This window comes from Meles meles, chromosome 11 (genome assembly GCF_922984935.1).
Source record: "Meles meles chromosome 11, mMelMel3.1 paternal haplotype, whole genome shotgun sequence".
In the NCBI taxonomy this organism is placed as follows: Eukaryota; Metazoa; Chordata; class Mammalia; order Carnivora; family Mustelidae; genus Meles; species Meles meles.
Genome location: NC_060076.1, coordinates 54,127,608 through 54,145,838, shown reverse-complemented (window position 1 = coordinate 54,145,838; position 18,231 = coordinate 54,127,608). Strand labels below are relative to the sequence as shown.

The window sequence follows — 18,231 nt, the reverse complement described above, 5'->3', positions numbered from 1 at the left end:
CTTCTCACTCTTTATCTCCTCTGAGCATATTCTAATACTTGGAACTTGTTTACTATGAGAATTCTGTTTTGCCAAGGAATCTTATAAGGTCAAGGCACATCTAAACTTTAGCTATAATATTCAGTTATTTTTCTGATTGTTCTAATGAAAACTGAGGTATGCAGCCACCGACTTACACACTAATGTGCATTACCAAATGGACTTTATTACAATGAGAATATTAAAGGTCTGCCTGATTTGCCACCACTTGAAGCTGTTTCATTACCAATTCTTAGCTGTTTACTCATTACTAAATACTTAGAGGGAAAGCTAGAGAACTGTCGGCATTTATATCAGAATAACAGACCTCTAAACTATAAAACTAAGTCTCCTTAAGTCATTTCTTTTTAATTAAGGGAGGGCTATCTATAGTGAAAACTGGCAAAAATGTGCAGCCAACCTGAAAACAAAAAACTGCCAAAATTAAGATATTGAGAAACAGCTAGAGACAACAGAAGAAATCAATTGTAACAGAGTTTTGCTTGGGTCATAACAGACATTCTAGAAACTTCAATACATTTCACAGAGAGGAGCTCCTGAGAGCCTTACAGATTTGCAGCTGTGTAGGAAGCGGACTGACTCTGGGTGAACATTAAGCTATCCAAACCAAGATACACCTGTACCTGTACAAGAGCCAGAAGGCTAAGGCCATTTTCCTGCCCCCTTCTGACCTTTTCTGCTGTCAAACAGAAGTGAGGAAGCTGAGGTAATTTTATATACTTTTTTTTTTTAAGTAGGCTCCACATCTAGCATGGAGCCCACTGCAGGACTTAAACTCATGACCCTAGATCAAGACCCAAGCTGAGATCAATTGAGCATCAGTTGATCTGAGTCAACCCAGGCATCCTGGAAGCTGAGGTCGTTTCAAAAGCAGTGCTCCAGGGGCGCCTGGGTGGCTCAGTGGGTTAAAGCTTCTGCCTTCGGCTCAGGTCATGATCCCAGGGTCCTGGGATAGAGCCCCGCATCGGGCTCTCTGCTCAGCAGGGAGCCTGCTTCCCTTCCTCTCTCTCTGCCTGCCTCTCTGCCTACTTGTTATCTCTGTCATGTAAATAAATAAAATCTTAAAAAAAAAAAAAAAAAAAGGAATGCTCCAGCGTCCATTTTCCAGCTTCCTGTGTATAAAAAGCAGTGGCAATCAAAGCTTCTGGATTCTGGATTCTGGATTCTTGATCCCTGAATGACAGCTACTGCAAAGTGCCATGAACATTTAGCTCTAGAATCTTCAGCCAAGGAGTATAAGCACCTCCCCTTAGTAAGTCAGCTTTGGGTAGGACTGACGGTCATTCCTGGGCCTCCTTCAGGCCCTCCGCACAGTTTGTGAACACCTACTTCCCTTCTTAAACTCATGTTACTTAAATGACCCACAGCAGTTTCTGCTTCCTGCACTGTCAACCTGATGGAGACAGATGACACAGAGAAAATAAACAAGATGACACAGACTCTGATCATATCAAAGAGGAAATACACAGGATGCATAACAGAGAAAAGAGAGAGGCTGCTTTGAAGACAGAACTTCAGGAAAGCCACGCTTGCAACCTGATCTTTAAAGTGATCATGGAAAGTTAAGAAGGAGCCGGTCATGTGAAGGGCTGGTTGAAGCCTACCAGGCTGGGGAAGCACAATGGTGGGAAAGAACGGGGCACTTTCAGGAGATCTACTGGAAGAAAGGGTGGGCAGAACAGCAGGTGAGCCAGAGGAGGAAGGCAAAAGCCTGACCGCATAGACCACAGGAAGGAGCATGAATTGTATTCTCTCTTTTTTTTTTTTTAAGATTGTATTCATTTAGGGGCACCTGGGTGGTTCAGTGGGTTAAAGTCTCTGCCTTCAGCTCAGGTCATAATCCCAGGGTTCTGGGATCGAGCCCGGCATCGCATTGGGCTCTCTGCTCGGCAGGGAGCCTGCTTCCTCCTCTCTCTCTGCCTGCCTCTCTGCTTACTTGAGATCTCTGTCTGTCAAATAAATAAATAAAATCTTTAAAAAAAAGGATTTATTCATTTATTTGACAGAGAGAATGAGCACAAGCAGGTAGAGCAGCAGGCAGAGCTGAAGAATATAGAATATAGAAGCATTATATTCTAACCATTCTAGAAAGCCACGGATGTCTTAAGCAGGGTAGTAACATATAATAATGTTTGTGAGTGAGTGTGAGGGCTGCAGAGAGGAGCGGGCTGCAGAAGGCAGAGGGAGCAGGCAGACCAAATAGGATGCTGTCCAAGTGGTGAAGGCATGAGAGAATGGTGATGTGCATGGAAAGAAGGAGCCACGTTCTGGAGCTAGATTCGACAGGACTAGCTGACAGAAATGTGGAAGTAAAAGAAGGAGAAAGTGAGGGGAACAGAGATGGGGAATCGTGGATGAGGCACAGGGAGGGCTGGTTTGGTTGGACAATGGCGTTTTAAATTGTTCCCCAAAGCCTTGTGTTTGCTCTTGAAGTAATTACAGAAAGGACGATTGTCTCCACATTGCTACCATTGAATTGGAATGCTTTGTGGTCTTTAATAAAGAGACAGGAGTTCATTTAAGCATGTCACATGTCCGAGAGGAGCCTAATCTTCTGTCCTGTGAAAACTGCTCCCAGGCGTGCAGACCCGAAGTGTGGACTGAGAGTAGACTTGTGTGTTTCAAAAACACACTTGCTTAAATTCAAATGTAACCTCCTACTCTGCAAACTACAAAGGGAGGTAAGAACACGTAAGCCTTTCGAAGAAGGAAATAATTCTTTTAAGCTAGTAGCTTTACTTTTTAAAATGCCAAATATAATTAGACACATTTTTATCCGTGGAGCCTCATGTCTGAGTCAAGAAAGCCTCATGTCTTTCTTAGCTGAGAAAGTCTTCTCAACTGTTTATGAGATTAGAATAGACGTGCTTTATCTTTGGTGGAAAAGAATTCCACAAACCTCAATGTTTTCTATTTGGAAAAGTTGGAAGAAATACTCCCACCACCAACCCCCGCCACACACACACACTATTAATACTAAATCAGCAAATTGTTAGAAATGTGACCAGCTCCAGCTTCTAAAAGCATTAAATGTATGAATAAATTACAGTCATCTTCATTTTGTGAGCGCTCCCTATCTTCCCCCCGCCGGACTGCATGTGTTATTTCACTTAGGCTCACTGTGGGAGCGGGAAACTATGGCTCCAGGTGCTTTGCCCTTGGTTATCCAGCTTGAGCCAGTTCTCCAGAAGGATATTTACCACTGCTGGCATTTTAAAATAAAAACAAGACAAAACCTTCTCTCCCAGAACTAAATCTTCCCAACGCCTCGGTGGCTCAGTGGGTGGGTATCTGCTTAGGGCTAGGGTCATGATCTCAGAGTCCTCGGATGGAGTCACACGTCAGGCTCCCTGCTCAGCAGGAAGCCGGCTTTTGCCTCCGCCTATGCGCGTGCACTTGCTTGCTCTCTCTCTCTGACAAATAAATAAATAAAATATTTTTTTAAAAACCCTAAATCTTCAAATGAATATCAGTAAATGAATTTTTAATTTCAAGATGTTCAATATAGCTAGTTGCTGTATTTGATACCATCTCACCATGATTCCTTCCTGCTCTATAAAATTCGACCCATCTGGCATGTAGTGCTAAAAAACGAAATCTATACATAGTTGCTATTCAAATTAATGCCTGCAACTAAGTGTGTATAGTACAGCGGACACTGGGTGTGGGGTGCCAAGGCCGCACCCAGCACCCCTGTGGGGTAGGTATTAGAATCCCCCTTTGAAAAGAAACTGAAGCTCACAGAGTATCAGATTAAGTAACTTGCCCAAGGTCACACTGCCAGCCAGCGGCAGAACCCTCTCAGGTGATGCCCGCTAACCCACAAGCCCACCTATATTCTTTCCCCTCTCTCTCACATGCCTTCCAAAACAGATCTGAAATTCATGGACACCTAAAAAGAGGCTGATTTCATTTGACTCTTTGTCCCACTTGAGACTTCAGCTATGGAGCCAGTCCCTTTTATTCAACTGCTAAATGGCTTAGAAATGCAACTGCTTGTTCATTCCTCTAGCAGGAGCTAAATGTACTGGATAATAGCATCTGCCTTGGGGAATGAGCTAGAAAATCAGGAAAAACTACACATCTGCTTTCATGCAAACAGGACAAATTTGTCATTTGGAAAGGGGTAATTCATGCAGCCCTCAAACCTCTCTTCTGATGATGTCACAGTGTAAAAGCTTAGTCAAGTGCTGACCAAAATGTACCCTTTTAGGGGTGCCTGGGTGGCTCAGTTGGTTAAATGTCTGCCTTCAGCCCAGTTCATGATCCTGGAGTCCTGGGATGGAGCCCTGAGTCCCACGTTGGGCTCCCTGCTCAGAAGTAAATCTGCTTCTCCCTCAGCCTCTGCCCCTCCCCCTAGCTTGTTTTCTCTCTCTCTCTCTCTCTCTAAAATAAATGAAATCTTTAAAAAAAAAAAATATGCACCCGGTTCTCCAGTCCTGTTTTTTGATGCCTAACACTTTTGCATTATCCCTATCATACATTCTGGCATCTCGTTTTTATTTCTGCCTGAGAAATTTTATTTTCTTCTGGTGATTTTAAACTGTTCAATTATTTTAAGTGTTAAAAGTGTATGAAGGTGAGAGCAAATGGGTACAAGGAATCTTTATGGGGTGATGGAAATGTTCTTAAACTGGATTGTGCAGGGGAGAGGGGTGCAAAATGGATGAAGGGGGTCGAAAGGTACAAACTTTCAACAAAAAAATAAATTAGTCCTGGGGATGTGAGGTACAGCATGGTGACTATGGCTAATAATAATATATTCCATATTTGAAAGTTGCTAAGAAGGTAGATCTTGAAGGTTCTCAAAGCAAGAAAAAAAATGTCACTAATAAATGGTGACAGATGTTAACCAGGTTCATTGTGGCGATCATTCTGCAATATTTACATATATCAAATCTTTACGCTGTATACTTAAAACAAATATAAATATTTATGTTAATTATACCTCAATTCCAAAAAAAACTGGATTGTGGTGATGTGTGCACAATTCTGTAAATTTACTAACAATCACTGAATTGCGCACTTAAAAGGAGTCAGTTTTATGATATGTATTTACACCTCAATAAGGCTGTTTTGTTTTTCAAGTGCATTGAAATCAGGCCAATAGATTGTGGAGGCAAATTCTCCTTCCTGGTTAAGATAAAAATACCTCATTGTTAGAAATCCCTAAAGGGATTTCCTTTTCTCTCTCCACTGGAAAGAAAAACTGCCCTTTCCTTTCGGAACAAAGGGATGGCTCAGTCCCATCCCTGCTAGGTGCCATGGCATGTGTACCAAAAGAGAGGCATTTCTCCTTCTGGCCCCCAAAAATGCTACATAGTTATTGAGCACCTGGCGGGAAGGGAAGGAGGAAATAGCTAGAAAGGCTGGAGGAGAGGTGTCCACAGGTCTTGACTGATAAAGAACTGTCCAGGTGAGGTCCCATCTTTAAAGCAGGGACTGACCTTTTGGGAGGTGGGGAGTGCAAGGGGAGCTACAGGCACTTTCATACCATTAATCTTGTTGGGAAAGCAAAGTTCCTGGAGCCACTCCAGACCTACTCAATAGGACTAGTTCGGAGGGGCCTAGGAATGTGCATTTTAAAGAGTCACCCACTCCCCTAACCTGGGGATCTACGCGAACTGAAGTGTGAGAACCGTGAGCTAGGTCCTAAGGAAGGCCCTGTATACCATGCTAAGGGGTCTGCATAATACCTCAACGGCCATGAGAGGCTGTGAACAGATTTGAAACAGGACTTGAACCTTAGGAAGAGCAGGCTGGCATGGCACATTGCCGTGGGGTCGAGCAAGCACCCTAGACCCTCCTCCAGGGCTAGGAGTGCGCACACGCTGTCACCTCCTTTACTTTTTCACCTCTTTCACTAAGTAACTGAACACAAGCACACCTTTTACAAGTCAGTCTCCTGTTAACATCGAGGTGCTACATGAAAACTGCACAGAATGTTATGACATTCAGCAATGTTAAAGAGGGGACTGCCCCGCACAGCAAAATGCTTGGAAAAAACGAAGGTTATGTACCATTTATGCATTAATGGGGAAATGCCATTTTCAAAATATAGCTGATACTGCCAAACACCCTCCTGACAAATATTAACATGGTTCTGCACTGAACCCCTGCTGACCACTCTCTTCTGTGGTAAGTGGTTTCTGCTCCTGCCTCAGGAAAGGAAAGTGTGAAGACTATTAACTCCAGAATTGAGCCAGCTAGAGGCTTGGGATTAGTCTGAGAGCTAACTGCATCTATCCTAAAGGGATCCACCTGCTGGACGGGAGTTGCCCTGGAGCCTGGAGAGGCCGACCTTCACACAGCCAGTTCCTCATCCCGTTGGGAGAACAATGTCAAGCATCCGCCTGTGTGGTCTCAACCAGGATGGAGCCAAGAGCCAACTTTTGCACCCCAAAAGCGAAGCACTTTACAGGGCTTTACTTCCCACAATAGCCCATTGAAGTAGGTTCTGTTCTCTTCACTTTACAGATGAAACAAGCTTAATTTATCCAAGGTTGTACATGGAGGAGCAGGGGTTCAAAGCCAGGTCCGTCTAACTCTAGAATTTGTACCATACCACCTCATGGGATGTGTCAAACAGATTTCTATTTTTTCATAATTTTTGATGCCTATATGAGTAGTAAGGAAATAAGCAATTTTTTTAAAAGATTTTATTTATTTATTTGACAGAGGGATAGAAAGCGCAAGTAGGCAGAGCGGCAGGCAGAGGGAGAAGGAGAGGCAGGCTCCCCACTGAGCAGGGAGCCCGATGCGGGACTCGATCCCAGAACCCTGGGATCATAACCTGAGCCAAAGGCAGCTGCCTAACCGACTGAGCCAGCGAGGCACCCCAAGGAAATAAGCACATTGAATTCAGAAGGCTTACAACACATTATAAACAAACTTACACATAGCCCCTAAAATCGTCCAGCACAAGGGTCAGCAACTGTTTTCCATAAATAATTGGTAAATACTGGGAAGCCTGGTAGCTCGGTGGGATAAGCATCTGCCTGCTGCTCCCCCTGCTTGTGCTCTCTCCTCTCTCTCTCACAAATAAATAATATCTTAAAAAAAAAAAAAAGAGTTGATAAATATTTAGGCCCTATGGGCCATACAGTCTGTCCCAACTACTCAGCTCCACAGTTATAGTGTGAAAGCAGCCACAGCTAACGCCTAAATAAACAGGCATGGCTGTGTCCCAATAAAAACTTTACTTGTGGGGCACCTGGGTGGCACAATTGGTTAAGTGTCTGACTGTTGATTTTGGCTCAGGTCATGATCTCAGGGATATGGGATTGAGCCTTGAGTCAGGCTCCGCATTCAGTGGAGAGTCTGCTTGGGATTCTCTCTCCCTCTCCCTCTGCCCCTCCACGTTCTTTCTCTCGCTCTTAATCTCTCTGTGTCCCTCTAAAACAAAACAAAACACAACAACAACAACTTTATTTACAAAAACAGGCAGGAAGGGAGCAGAATGCATTTGTCCTTCTGACAAAGTCTACCACCCCCCACCCCAACCTCTGCATTCAACTGAATGCAGAGTTAGAGCACTTGACTTTTTTTTTTTTTTAAAGATTTTATTTATTTATTTGACAGAGAGAGATCACAAGTAGGGAGAGAGGCAGGCAGAGAGAGAGGAGGAAGCAGGCTCCCCACTAAGCAGAGAGCCCGATGTGGGGCTCGATCCCAGGACCCTGGGATCATGACCTGAGTGAAAGGCAGAGGCTTTAACCCACTGAGCCACCCAGGCACCCCGAGCACTTGACTTCTAATGCCAATTCTGTGCCCAAGGGCGTTGAGTGACCCTGGGCCAATCACTGTCTTTTTCTCAGACATGTGCTTACACAGAATTTCCTTCTCAATTGGCTGCAAAAATAAGGCAAAACTAGAGTTGAACACACTAAAACATTTGCTGCAGATTCTTCATCAAATCCATAAATAATAAACAGTGGCAGAAGATCTTAAGGTAAAAGCATATGGAAAAAGAGAACTGCCATTTTTGGAGCAATTCTGTATGCCGAGGGCTTTGTCAAGTAGACTCTTATTTCATCCTCGTCAGCAACCTTATAGGGTAGATATCATTATTCCCGTTTTATAAACAAAGAGCATCAGACAGGTTCAATAGCATGCCGGGTCACACAGCAAATGGGAAGCCAGGATCTGAACCCAAGCTGGCCCTCTTCAGAAGCTCAATACCACTCTCACGGGGAACAGCTGCTCTTGGGCAATGAGCACCCGACAATGATTCTGCACAGATGATGAATCATGAGTGCTTCTGGGAGAGGTTCTGGAGTCAGGCCCCACTCCCCTCTCTTCAGGAATCTCCCACTCAGTCATCTGTCCTACTCACCTCCTTTTGAATAGATCACACCTCATTTGGCCTGAGAAACGATGCGAGAATCTGAGGTCTGTTTCCTTCAGTTCTGAATAGAAGAAATTGTGGCTGATGAACTGAAAAGAGACCAGGACCTCCAGAACTCTGGGGCAGAGTGGTCTAGGGAAGCGGGGAAGGAGAAAAGGACTAAGGAGACCCTCAGAGAAACCCAGACTGGTTCTGCTGACCACACCAGAGTGGTGGGTCATGTGGTTCTGCATCTCAGAACTTTGTAAGAATCTATGTTATGAAACATAAGCCTACGGAATTACTCAGGCTCGTCTGACTTGTCTGCCTCCTTAACCACTACACTGTAGTTCACAGTCATTAGTTTAAAATTTCAGAAATGAGTTGGGAAAGGAGAAAGGGAAACTAAAACAGAATCATAGAATCATCATTACTTCCTTTACCGGAAGGGAGAGACAGACAGAGAAAGAGAAAGAGAAAGAGAAAGAGAAAAAGAGAGAAAAAGAGAGAGAGGGGAAAGAAGGAAGGAAGGAAGGAAGGAAGGAAGGGAAAAAAGGGAAGGAAAGACCTTCCCCAAATACAAAGGATACATGTGTCAAAAAAGAAATTAGGGGGCGCCTGGGTGGCTCAGTGGATTAAGCCGCTGCCTTCGGCTCAGGTCATGATCTTAGGGTCCTGGGATCGAGCCCCGCGTCGGGCTCTCTGCTCCGCGGGGAGCCTGCTTCCTCCTCTCTCTCTGCCTGCCTCTCTGCCTACTTGTGATCTCTCTCTCTCTCTGTCAAATAAATAAAATAAAATCTTTAAAAAAAAAAAAAAAGAAATTAGAAAAAAACCAAACCCAGGCTCCTTAGCTGAGCACCGAAGATCTATCAGAACCTGCTACCTATGACTCCCCTACCTCAGCCACAGCTCTCGCACACCCTCTGCTTCGGCACAATGGCCTCCGTCATGCTTCGTCCATGCCTGAGCATGTTTCCTCTGCTGCTCCCTCTGCTTGAAGGAATAAAGGTGTGATCCGTCCCACTGCTGCCTGCCGAAATCCACCCCCACAATCCAGATCAAAAGCCACTGTTTAGATCACAGATGTCAAAGTTCAAAAGAACCTCAGAAACAGATGGTCAGTGCCCACTCTTTCCCATTACCTATGAGGAAACCAAAGCCCAAAAGGCTTAAGGGACTTGCTCCAAGTCACACAGCTGGATAGCGCTAAATCACACAAAAACTTGGTCAGGAAGCCGAGTCAGCTGACTTGCGGGTGGGGGCATGCCGTCCCCACGTTGTCTTGATGACTGTCCTGACGACTGCTCGTCCTAGGAGTGCCAGAGTGCTTATGCTGTCTAGACCCTCCCCTCTTTCAGGTCAGAGTTGTGTGCATGTGTCTGTATTCCTAAGCATCTGGTCTGTATTGTACCCATCATGTTATCCCACTACTTAGCTACCCCGGCATATGGTCGGCCTCCAGTGAGCTGTAACAGTCATTGGACAAACGAAACACTGGAACACTACCTGCCTCCCCACCTTGGGTCCTGTGTCCCATCAGCCTGCATACGCTGCCAGAGAAAGGCCCCAGCCACCGGCTGATCTCCCCACATCTCTTTTCAGCTTAAACCCTTAAATGCATACAGCGATATCCACAGTTAGTCATGGGAGACTCGGACGGCCCTTCCTACCCTTCCAGACTTGTTCCCTGACACCCAGAGCACCACCAACTCCCCCTCACCTCTATATTTTATGCCACCATTCCCTCTCCCAGGGACACACTTCAAGAGTTCCCCTCGTTCCCAACTTCTCTCCTACACAGCCAACCCCTATTCATCCTGTAAGATCCAGATTTTCTGAGAAGTGGCCTCCTCCAGGAAACCATCGCTGACTACCAATCCCCTCCTTCAGATGTGGTGCCCCCCTCTGTGTTCCCAAAGCACCCTGGTCTCCCTCCTCTACCGTTCTCAGCACTGAGTATTACATCCATTTGTCCACACACCAGCTCCCATTCCCCACTAGATCGTAACTTAGAGCTGGAGCTGTGTTTGCCCCTACAGCACCTAACACAATATCCAACACATTAAATTAGACTGAATAATTCTTATTTACTAGTTGCAATGAGACCCAACAAATACATGTATGTGGTATTATTTCATTAAAATATTTTAGGGGCAGCTGGGCAGCTCAGTCAGATGTCTGCCTTGGGCTCAGGTCATGATCCCAGGGTCCTGGGATCAAGTCCCGCGTCAGGCTCTCTGTTCGGTGGAGAGCCTATTTCTCCCTCTCCCTCTGCCCCTCTGCCTGCTTGTGCTCTCTCGCGCTCTCTGTCTTTCTCAAATAAATAAATAAAAGTCTTAAAAAATAAAATATTTTAAAATATGTGGGAGATACAGGGGCGCCTGGGTGGCTCAGTGGATTAAGCCGCTGCCTTCGGCTCGGGTCATGATCTCAGGGTCCTGGGATCGAGCCCCACATCGGGCTCTCTGCTCCGTGGGGAGCCTGCTTCCTCCTCTCTCTCTGCCTGCCTCTCTGCCTACTTGTGATCTCTCTCTGTCAAATAAATAAATAAAATCTTTAAAAAAAAAAAAATGTGGGAGATACAGATGTGTGTGTGTGTATACATACACACACATATGTCAGCATAATATCAGCCGTACTAAGGGGACACGTCCACAGATCTCGGCAAAGAAGCACTTGCTACATACCGCATCATGAACTGCCAGGCATCCAATACCCAAAAAGTACTTTTGGAGAGGTGTGATACCGAACCAACACAGCCAGCCGGGGAGGGTGTATGACCAATACGCACTAAGCATGTGAGTGGAAGAAGAGCTCCGACACAGTCAGGCACCAGCAGAAAGCTCTCCCTAGGAAGCCTCATGAGCCCCCGCGCAGTCTCCATGTATTCATCTTCTGGAAAGTGAGCACACAGTGACTCCAGGAGACCCACCTGAGAAGGCCACTGGGGCCCCCAAGACTTGGGGCTGGGGAGATGTCAACAGACAGTTAGTTGGAAACCATGAGTGTCACAGAATTCAGGGTATCAGATTCGCACTGTGGATAATTAGTAACAGGACCCTTGGGCATGGAACTAAGATAAGAAGGCAAACAGCTAACACCAGGAAGATCTGAGACCTGCCTCCAGAGAGAGCATACCTCTGCTACTGGACTTGAAAGGAAGGAAGAGGGTATCCAAGTACGAAGGGAAGGGGAAGAGAAACTGAAGGCAAGCTTCCCTGAGAAGGTGGTATTCCAAGGATAGATGGCATCTCAGGAGACTCAAGAATGACCATCTCAGGAAAACTGCCTGTTGGTTAACCTGAGCAGGAGTGAGAGGCTGATGGTGGTATACACTGATGCAATTTTTTTCCTCCCACTGACCTGCGGAACCAATTTGCAAACATGCTTTCTTAACCTGGCCCAAACTCATGCCTTATAAACAGAGCGTGCTCCCCTTGGTAAGGGAAGTCACAGTGAGGGGAGCCTATTGCGTGTGAGGTCCTCCCCCATCCTTTGAACCCACTCCTCCTGTGTTAGCACCACACTCAGCCACACAAGGAACCCAGAATTATTACTAAGCAGCTCTCCACCCACCCCCATCCACCGATCCTCCAACTGGGGAAAAGGTCCCCAAGCCTGTCCTCCTCCACGTCCTCCCTCACGTCTAGCCTCTTCTCGGGAAGGCTGTGGCCTCTGCCCCACTTCAGTCCTCACTGCCTCCCACATTAACTGTTGCAACAGCCATTCGCCCTTCCTGCTGCCACCTCCACAATCTGGCTGCATCAACCTCATCACATTTATCTTCCTAAAATTAATAAACTTACCCCACTGGCCTAGCTAAAAACCCTCCCAGATTGCCATTTTTTAGGAGATTTAACCCAAACTCCTTAGCATGATGTTCCAGACCCTGTGCCACATGATCCAAGCTGGACTTTGCAGTCTCAGCCTTCACCGGCCCTCCCTCCTGCTGACCCCAGGTGTGCTCTCATCCTCACCCACCTCAACTTCCACCAAGCCTGAGCCGTACCCCACTTGCTCTGCCCAGCACAAGCCTGCTCACCATTCAAGACCCAGTTCAATACCCGCCAGCCCCTAAACTAGGATGCCATCTTTGTGGTGCACTCGTTGCCCTAGGGTAATTACTGCAAGCATCCATTTACTCTCATATGGGCCAGCTATGGATGATAAATTACACAGCCCTTCTACCTAAAACCTACCTTGACCCAAAGATAGAACTAGTTACTTGTATAACTGGGTCTTTTGCTAGAGTGTATGTTCCTCAAGGGCAGTTATGCTGTCTTATCTTAGTGTGCACTGAGTGTGTACTTCCAGCTTCTATGGACTGTTAGGCCTGTCAGGTGCTCAACAAACAGTGGTGGAATGAAAGAACAAACCTGATTCTTAAAAAAAATGGTAGCAATCAGGACGCCTGGGTGGCTCAGTCAGTTGAGCGTCTGCCTTCAGCTCAGGTCATGATCCCAGGCTCCTGGTATCAAGAGTTGGCTCCCTGCTCACCAGGAAGCGTGCTTCTCCCTCTCCCTCTGCCCCTCTGCCTGCTTGTGCTTGCCTGCTTGCTCTTGCTTGCTTGCTCTTGCTCTCTCGCACTCTCTCTCGTCAAATAAATAAATAAATAAATAAATTTTTAAAAAATAAATTACAGCAATCAATCTTATCTAAACTTCATCTTAAATTCCAATGGATAAATTTTCTAAATTAGAATTAGATCTGGGGGGGGTGCCTGGGTGGCTCAGTGGGTTAAGCCTCTGCCTTCAGCTCAGGTCATGATCCCAGGATTCTGGAATCGAGCCCTGCATCGGGCTCACTGCTAGGCAGAAAGTCTGCTTCTCCCTCTCCCGCTTCCTCTGCTTATGTTCCCTCTCTCACTGTCTCTCTCTGTCAAATAATTAATTAAATCTTTTTAAAAAATAGATCTAAGAAGAATCCACAGCCAAAAAAATTAAATTAAAATTATAAAAAATTTTTAAATCCTGGGCCAAAAAGGCAGACCATGAAAGCATCTGCCACATGAAGTATTTCTTTCTCCAACTCAGTGTTTCTCAACTTTTTTCATTATTGCCCTCTAAGGAGCCTTATTAGACATTTTTCCCTAACCACACCCACCATGAAATTTTAAGAGCATTGAGATATATATATATGTGCTTTATACATTAAAAGGGCAAGCTTAAAGTTTATTCTTTTTATTCAATAATGAATTTGGAATAACAAATATTTTAAGTTAAATTAAAAATTTTAAAACTATTACCATTTAACGTTATATTTGCTGAGTAGCTTTTAATGTATGTATCAAATTACACAGGCAACTTTCCCATTTCTACATAACAACAGCAATGTAACCAAATTTTTAAAAGACATTCAACACTGCTATTTTTCCAGCAAAGGTAAAACAACGGAAAAATTATCTTCTTAAAAGTTATATTTTGAAGATGCCTAGGTGGCTCATTCAATTAGGCATCCAACTCTTGATCTCAGCTCCCACATTGGGCTCAAAAAAATTCTTATTTTTTTAAAAAGTTATTTTTTGGGGTGCCTGGCCAGCTCAGTTGGGAGAGCATGCGACTCTTGATCTGGTGGTTGTGAGTTCATGCCCCACATGAGGTGTAGAAATTACATAGATAAATAAATAAAAATTTAAAAAGTTAACTTTAGTGAACTTAACTTTTGTTTCATATGAAAACACAATTTTTAACTTAAATAGCTGCTAGATATTCACATCCTATCGATATTTTCTCTTTCCGTACTGTACGTGGATTGAATAATAGGATTAAATAATAAAATATAAACTATTCCTATTTAATTCTCAAATACCAAGTCATGCACAAAAACACTCAAGGCCAAACAAAAGCAACATCCATAAGGCAGCCAACAGGCAGCCTGCACATATGAGAAGGTCACCAAGAAAGAGATGACTTCCAGATCCAGTAACTTATAGGAAGTCCTCCAATCCTAGCCATCTATTTGCCTTAGGCTATAGTATGGACCTTGCATACATTGTGCATATCTCCCAAGAACCCGATGTCAACATTGCATACATAATCCCCAAAAAAACTCAATGAGAGAAATTTTAATGTTAATAAGATATTGTTGACCAAGCTCTGAAGGGCTACAAAATCATTGCAATACTAAGATGTTTCTGCCTCCCTCCCTTGCCACCCTTGAGGTTGCAAGCCCTATCTTCTATGTTCCCACATGTATCCTCCTAGCAACTAAACAGGAAAAAAATAAAAACAAAACAACAACAAACACCAGTTGACCCAGGAAAGCACCCCCTCTACCAGCTACTGTGACAGCTCCTCTACGACTTTCATGTCCTAAGAAACTCTGAAGAGAAGGAACTGCCATAGTATTAGCTCTTCTCCCAAAAAGAAGTGCGCCCTCCCCCCCCCCCCCCCAAGCACAGACTTCTAGAACTGGAAGAACACTTACGGCTCATCCAGCCTCTCCTTCAGAGGAGGAAACTTAAGAGAACCCTAAGAGAACGAGAGACTAGCTCAGTTAAATCACTAGTTATAGACAGAGACCTGCTCTGTCTGGTTCACTGCTCTATCTGCAGGCAGATGTTTGCACACGCCATGAATAAATGGCTACTAGACAAACTAGTGACAGAAAGCCTGGTTCATTTAATCCCTAGTCTACTACTTTTCCAGCTACACTGCTTTGTCGCTTCTACTTCCCTAGTATATAAAATAATGGCCACAAAGACCATCAAGTGTATACTAAGTGTTTAAAAAGTTCCCCAGCTGAAATAAGCCATTTTAGACTCACATGCCCAGTGAAACCGACAAACTGGGTCTTGTTCACTCAGGGTGCAGTGCTTCAGGCCACTGAAAGATTAAGGACTTTCTACAAGTAAGTCAAGAGTACCCAGTCCACAGTGCAGTACATGGTACTTGCTTACCCTGCCTTGCGCTCTCCTCTAGAGATCTTGTACACGTGTCATATCTCCTTACCTAGCCAGAGAATCCTAGAGAGCTAAAACCATGTCTTCTCTTTCTAAGACACCTACAGAGAGCAGATGTTTTGGCACAGAGCAAATGTTCAATAACTGTTTGTGGAATTTCTATCAATAGAAATGGCATACCATGGAGGGACAAAAGAGAATTTGGCATGAACAAAATATTCTGTTTGTACTTTGCTCATCTCCTAGGACCAATGTAGTACCTTACATGTAAGATGAACCTAACAGTTACTGAATTTAATAAATGAAAGATACGGCAAACACTGAGAAGTCATTAAGCAACATCACTTATGCTTTTATTCATTCACTCAGCAAATGAATATTTACCAAGAATCTGTGTGCTAAGCTCTCTGCTGTTTAAAACCTAACTTCCTCCACCGACCTAGAGTCCTTCTCCCTAGCTAATGCCTCTCAACGCTTCAGCTCATCTTGCAGACAGTGGGTATGGCTAGGGTGGCCATAGGTCTGAATATGCCCAGGACAGTCCCAGTTTACACCTATTGTCCAAGCATTAATTATTAATAGCAACCCCTTTCTCACTCAACAATGCCCTGACATTATATAGCCTTAAGAGTACCAAATCTTTTTGGACAAGCAGACTAGGGATTCAAAAATTTCAATCCACATTTACTATGTACTGCCAGTCTTGTGTCCTCCTTTGTAATACCAGCATAACACTGATTAAACTAACTGTACATAGGGAAGCAGCTGGGCACCGGCTGGAACATCAAACTGAAATCATACCGTAGAGAGCCTTGCATGCCAGACATATAAATACTTAATATACAACAGACAGCCATAAAAACTTTTGAGGGAAGGAGGGTATGTACAGGCAAAGCACGATTAGTTTTTCTACCTCAATTATAGAAAAGAACTAAGACAGGAAGAAAGAAAAACAGAAGCCTCCAGGCCATACCAAAGGACAGGCTAAAGCTATAAATAAAGAAAGGTTGTCATGGATGAAAATAGCAACAAATACGCTATTTCATCATTTACCTCACGTGTAGTGTAAAAGTTTCAACAATAAAAAGATGCAACTTAGCAAGCTCTAGTTCATTGGTTTGGGGTGTTGGGGTCCTCATTGCAAGGGACCGGCTGTAAGAAGGTTTAAAACAGCCTGACTTGCCCTCTTGCCTGTCAATCGAGTGAAGGAGCTGTCGTTTGGTTTTTGTTTCGCTTTTATTTTAAGGGCTACATTGAAAAGACAGTATTCGTTGTCAGGAGTTTCCCAACATTAAAGAGATGGACAGGAATCTTAACCCGCCTCCTCCAGATCTTCCACTATTGCATCATTTGAAACTAAATCCACCTCCAGCAGCGACTTGTAAAATTCAAGTCAGGTAAAATGGCAGCAGCAGCAACTGTGGGTGCTGTGGCGGCTGCTCCTGGGGCCGGCCTCAACTTCCAGCGCAAGAGGGAGCGTCTCTCCGGAGCTGCCAAGTGCTGAAAGGAACAGTCAATAAATCAACAGGTCCAGCGCGCGCTCCCGAGGGTGCTCAGACCCCGCGCGCCGGCCACTGGAGGAAGTGACTAATTACTTAAATACAGTTGAGAAGTCAGGAGGCAGGAGTCGGTTCTCCAAGCGCCTCCCCCCACCTCCGTCCACCACCGACACTGCGGACCTGCGAGAGAAAGGCCTGCGCCCTGCGGACGGAGGAGAAAGCACCAGTTCCCGGGCTGCTGCTCCAGTCCCCCAGCCCTCCAGCCCGCTCGGCAGCCCGTGCCCCGCCCGCTCGTGCAAACTCCCCAGCTAGCCCCCTCCTGTCACCAACTGTAAGCCCTTCGGTTCAGCCACCTGGAAACTTCCACAGAAGTGATACTCAACACACCGCAGAGGGCCAGTGTCGAGACCTCAGGGTCAGACCTCAAAAAGCCCGGCGCTCCTGAAGAAGCTCAGAACAGCGCGGTGCTCCGTCCCGCGCTTCCGCGCGCTCGCACCCATCCACCCGCAGCCCGGACGTGGTGTCTTCTATCGCCACCACCCCACGGCGCCCGCGCCCCGACCCTCCGCAGCGCCTCCGCTCCGAGCGCCCTTCACGCTCGCGTCCGGACAGACCTTCCAGGCCGGGTGCCCCTGCCCTTGCCCCTTCCTCCGGACGGGAGACTGCGGGTCCCGAACTGGGGACCAAGGGGGCGGGACCTTGGCCGTCCCAGATCGGCTCGCTCATCCCTCCGGGACTCCAGAGACAGTGCCCGCACCCCCACCAGCCAGTACCTCGTCCGCCTCCAGGTCGGCTCCGTTGCCTACGAACGCCATGTTCCTCCTCAGGCTGCCGCCACCCAAAAACCAAACAGGGAGCTCAGGACCGGCTCCGTTTCTCGGCTCCCGGATCAGCCCAGCGCCAGTGAGGGAGGAAGGGGGCGGCCCCGCGCTCCGGCCCGGGCCCGGGCGGGGCCAGCGCGCCGCAGAGCGAGTGCTTTCCCCGCCCCCGGCGCCCGCGGACCCGCAGAGCATCCATTTCCCCAGCGGGCGCGGAGCTGCCCGCCTGGCCGCAAGCCCCGCCCCCCGCCGGCCTCGCCCCGCCCTCCCACGCGGCTCAAACTGAAGAGCCAACCAGGTTCCCGCACCGTGTCTCCGTCCCCAGCCCGCATCTGCCTCGACCCCCATGTGGGCGGGGTCAGCAGTGGGCGGGGTCATCTCCTGGAAGGAGTTATCTCCCTGTCCCGGACTTCACGTCCTTTGGCCCCCCTTCTGGGAGAGTACTTGAGGGGACTGGCTTCCTGCGCTGTGCCGAGGGCTTGTGCTACCCTGCAGCCAGGAGAACGCCGGGTTGACGAGCTCAAGGTCAAGCCACGCTACCCCTGAGGCAGGTGGAAGCACCTACCTGGTCCTTGGGCCAGTGCCAGTCCGCTTCCCTCTCCAGGTGGACACCCCCGTCGCACAGAGTGGGACCAGGGGACAGCCCTG

The 18,231-nt window shown here is 46.4% G+C and overlaps 1 protein-coding gene across 1 annotated transcript in view; it reads right to left on the bottom strand.

Moving 5' to 3' along the window:
• The window catches only part of TTC39B (tetratricopeptide repeat domain 39B), a 119,923-nt gene extending 102,145 nt beyond the window's left edge, over positions 1-17,778 (bottom strand). Inside the window, exon 1 of the mRNA XM_046023643.1 lies at positions 17,539-17,778. Coding sequence (XP_045879599.1) covers positions 17,539-17,778 — 240 coding nt within the window. The remainder of the gene's footprint in view (positions 1-17,538) is intronic.
• Positions 17,779-18,231: the final 453 nt, after the last annotated feature.